General features: G+C 33.3%; 1 protein-coding gene across 1 annotated transcript; it reads right to left on the reverse strand.

Annotated features, from left to right (window-relative positions):
- Window positions 1-894: 894 nt before the first annotated feature.
- On the reverse strand, window positions 895-4,599 carry LOC144546895 (transcription factor bHLH144-like). The gene is made up of 4 exons (XM_078295483.1): window positions 4,360-4,599; window positions 3,915-4,049; window positions 2,944-3,135; window positions 895-2,144 (listed from the first exon to the last, which is right to left on the reverse strand). The coding sequence occupies exon 4, from the start codon at window positions 1,894-1,896 to the stop codon at window positions 1,240-1,242; it is 657 nt and encodes a 218-aa protein (XP_078151609.1). The 5' UTR covers window positions 1,897-2,144; window positions 2,944-3,135; window positions 3,915-4,049; window positions 4,360-4,599; the 3' UTR covers window positions 895-1,239.
- Window positions 4,600-4,945: the final 346 nt, after the last annotated feature.

A 4,945-nucleotide genomic window follows, 5' to 3' on the forward strand; every position in this document is an offset into this window, starting at 1 on the left:
TGATATATGCAGCTGATTCAACCTTTCTAGATCAAATGGATAAAATATTAATTTAGTCCAAGCACGAAAAAGGGAAGCTGACAGCCGCTGTCAGTATTTTCATAAAAAAAACGAAAAAGGGAAGCTAATTTAGTAGGGATTGAAAACAGCAAACTGTAACATCAGTTTGTTTTACAATTGACGGTAGAAGTTTATACTATCTCCAAAGCAAATTAAAACTACTCAATACATGAACTAATTAAAGAACTGTTTTGTGAAAATAAAGGAGTACATTTAGGAATTAGAGTCACTTGACTCGTTGTAAATACGTTTTTTATCAATCAAATTATTAGTAGGCATTAAAGCCACTAACCTTCAAAAAATTAAAGAACTGTTTCAGACTTCCGACAGATGACCCCTTTTCAGACCTAACCATATAATATCAGTAGAAGTTAGTAAAATCGAAACACTAATGATATATTGAAGGGCAGGATAAAAGGGGGGAAAATTAATAATTAAGTGGTTGATTTATGCCCTGAACTGTATTACCGGGAGGGAAATCAGTGAATTTCAGGTAGTGATAACTGTTTTCTAAGAAAAGTTGATAGTTAGAATCACCTCAAAACAGAGCTCAAACAAAAATGCACCACTGTTATTTGAGGAAAAACTGAGGATGCCTGGTTTAGTTCAAATCACTTATATAGGTGCTTAGTTCTTCGACCTAGGAAAAAACAAACCTTATTCAGGACACCAAAACAAATTCAGTGTTACAAACTTACAATATAATGATGGATTGCAAAAGGCTTTACAAGGATAGCATATCGAGAGATTTACTTTCAAGTCCTGAGAAAGGTGTTTTACAAAAGGAAAGCATTGACAAAGAAAAGTAGCTTAAAATACTTAGAGACAACATGATATCTAAGGCAATAACATAGATTCGCTCTCTCACTATATACACAAAAAGAAATGATGGGATAAAGAAACTACATCTTTTTATCTCTTTACACACATCAGAATTCCATGCTAAAAGAGAAAACACCACTGGGTTATCCAAAAGCTTGATTTTTTCCTTAACTCTGTGCCCCCTTTCTCTTTCAAACAGAGTCTGAATCACACTATAAAATTACATAAATAATGTTTTATATTATTAAAAAATAAAACGCTATCTTACACCAAGCTTCTTGGCCTCCATACTAGGCACTTGAGGTAATATCCATCCACTTCACTATTATGCTAAATGAGCATAAAATGTGCTGTAATTTATGGTACTCCACAATCGCAGCTTGATATGCCGAGCCTTTTCACCTCCTTTTTAAGATACTTAAGATACTTAACTGCTTCATCAAGTACCGTACCAGTATCTAACCCTTCCCCACCTGGTACAATTTCCTGAAGTATTTTTACCATTTTCCGCATCTTTTCTCTCTTACACTCGTTCCAATCTGACACTCCATAATTAGAGTCGCAGGAACTGAAATTGCAGGAAGTGGAGTTACAATTACCAGGACTTCGACCTGTGCTGATTGTATCATCATCAGACTCTTCTCCTTCATCTGAGTTTAGAAGAATATCTATTTCATTTGTATCCTCTTTGAAAGGAGGAGAATTACAGATTCTACTCACCCCTTTGGCCTCTAAATTGGGCAATGAAAACTCGAGGTTTTCCAAAGTGAATTTTTTAACAAAGGCCGGGTTACACATGACCTGGTGCTTCACATCGGTTTGGTCAAATATGATAAAATTCTGGGGGCACTTTGCATTCGGCTTGAACTCCAGCCTGGCCCCAACAAAATCGGGGGAAGTGGGCATGCTGTAAGTGAAGCCTCCTGTAAATGCTGCATCCTGCACAAAGCCCCCAGTTTCAAGATTACCGAAGACCGGGTCTGTATCTGAAAGGTTTTTCAAGTCTCTCTGCATAGGTATTTATGTAGTATAGAGTATAGAGCTTCTTTGTTTTTTGAATCGAGGTTCAAATTTGATTTTACTAGTTTAAAGTGCTCTGGCTCTAGCCAAACGAAGCCATGAATTGGATCACTTACAAATTTTATTATATATGAAGGATATAAGTGAAAAAAAGATGTATTTAAGGGAGTAGATCGAGTAGCAGCGTGTGTAAAGGTTTTAAACTACGTGACAGGCTTAAGCAATTGGCGGAAGTACTCAGCCTGTAATTTGAGAAAAAAAAATATGGTCAAATTTACCAAAAAGAATTGGAGATGAAACAATACACTATATACTTGTTTTCTATCCCTATGTAATGATTTCATGCAGACACGAGACTAACCAGTAACTTTCACAAAATAACCATAAAATTATATTATTACAACCTTATTGTTTGCATATTTTTATGGTACAGTATGTATACATCCAACTCATTATCAACTTCATATAATCAAAAGTTGCTTTCAAGATATATTTGGTTGTACAAAAGTACCTCAACAACTTTACCATTTTATTTACAAATGCAAATAATTTGTCAGAGTTTGCAACAATATTGTCATAGTGTTATTTGTAAATAGCACAGATAACTAGTACAAACTGGGCGGTAAAAAAATAAATTTAAGAAAAAACCCGACCATTTTTCCTCAATTGATTATCCAAAATAACATTATTTTACAGCCAAGAAAACTAATTTCCTCATTTCTATACTCACCCTGTAATATCCATTTTTATCTCTTGTTTTTTGTGTAAAGTTTCTAATGTCCAAATAATCTCTCTTATTTCTTGAGGCAAGATCTCAATAAAAGAATGGTGGGGGCAATATTGTCCATTGCTCTAGAGGCAATGCTGTAATATTCAATGTCCCCAGTGGGTGATTTTGCAAAAACCAAACTTGTGGTTGAGTTTTACTAAAATAAAAAAAGTAAATAATTTGTTTTGCAAAGTAGAAAATAAAATTACAAAAAAGTACACAAACAAACAAGAATATAAGAAAAGGATAAAAAAAATAAACTTGATTCAAACCTGGCAAACTTGCATCAATTGGTAGTAAGCAACAAATCTAACATTCATAACTATTTTTCCAGTGCTCTTCAAGTTGCGGTATCTCTTTAATTCGACCTTTACATACATTCTCTCTCCTCTTATTACTAAATTACTCTAAAATTTCACACCAAACTGTAGAAAGAAGTATCCTTGAACGCTTGACTCAGTTACCTGCATAAATAAATCAGATCACATAAATGGTTAAAAATGTTTTCAAAAGGGCCACAGTGAAGAACCATCTTTGAAAACTAAACAACATAAAGAAACTAGATTATTTTTTTAATTTAAAAGCACTTGACCATTTTCAGTGGGAAAGGCATTATTTAGCCATAAAAATTCAATAGTGGGGATTAGTCGGCAACGACTGTAGGAGGACATTGGAACTCAATATAATTCCATGTTGACTAATAAATTAATAAATGGATTTTATTAAATTATATTTTTTAAAGATTAGTAGTGTAGAACCATCATCAACAACTAAACAATATTTGGCAGAAAAAGATTTTTCTAGTGCTAATATTGCAATAGTGGATTCGAATATAATACATTTCCATGTTAACTAATAGACTAATATCATAGAAACTGCCATGAATTTAAATTATGGCACTCAAAACCTTTTCAGAACACCTGACATGGAAGGTAAAACCAAACTGGCCCCTGCTCCTATGTCAGATTATTTTTTTCATAAAAGCTACACGTGTGCTAAAATGCCAAATAAAATCATCCAGAATTCATGCAAATAAATAAATAAACATCCATAGACTATAAGCAAATGAATTAATAAATAACAAACATTAAAACATACTTCTAGGAAGTTCAGGGACCATACAGTGAATTCCTTGTAAATTGAATTTTGGTACAGAAAATCATTAAAAGAGAAAATTGTGTGTGATTTTGTGTGTGTGTGTGTGTGTGTGTGTGAGAGAGAGAGAGAGAGAGAGCTAGCTTACACTATAACACGAAAATACACAACAAGGCAAACACAATTTCTGCTACTGTAATAGTTCGAAAGTAAGGGTGCCCAAGGCATGCTGTTTTTTCAAATTTCCCTTTTTGTTATAGTTTTATTCTTCTCTGAAATATCCCTGCAATAATAACGATCATTAGAATATACAATTGAAGAACAATTTACAAGCATTGCCCAAGATTGCAAACTACAGTTTTGGTGATAATGATATTTTTAATTGAACTTGTAGATCCAACTGATCCAACCATGTTATGAGGTTCATGGATAATTCGATTAATTTAATCAAATTAAAGGGTATGGTACTCTCTCACAAGTCATAAACCAAATGAGCGCCTTATCTCAATTCAAGATTGAGTTTCAATAAATAATACCTATAGGAACTACATAAGAAAATGGATTGATTAATGGAATGTGAAATGGATTCTTACTAAAATGGAATCGATTCAACCAAGTTATGGCCTTGGACTCTCCTTCTAACGGGAAATGAATGAATTTGACTCAAACTGCGATGAAAAATGGAAGCGGGAATGGCCTTTTTATGCACGATCGCGAAGGAGAAATCGAACTCGTAAAGGCCAAGAGGCGCTCCCACCAAAAAAGCACAACGAGAGATGGATAGCAAAAGACAATCACACACAGGGAGAGCTAGTCATAAGTAGTGACACACTGAGAAGAAAAAGAATGGATTCTGTATTATAATAGAGAAATTTATATATATCCCCATCAAAACTTTATCAATTAGATATTTACCCATCAAAACTTTCAAATTAGCTATTTCCCCCATCAAAACTTACTTATTTTATTAATATCCCCATTTCTTGATTGATTTGATTAAAAATAGAGATTAATATTTATAAAACAACAAAATGTCAATTTTACCCTTCTCTTCAAAATACACATCACATATAATAAGAAGATAAATGACCCTGATTCAATAGAATGTCAAATATCCCGCTCACTTCAAATAAGAATAAATTAGTATAGTGTTTTGTGTTTAAGCTTGAATTGCCAATC

The sequence above is a fragment of the Carex rostrata genome, chromosome 30, assembly GCF_964058835.1.
Source record: "Carex rostrata chromosome 30, lpCarRost1.2, whole genome shotgun sequence".
Classification (NCBI taxonomy): Eukaryota; Viridiplantae; Streptophyta; class Magnoliopsida; order Poales; family Cyperaceae; genus Carex; species Carex rostrata.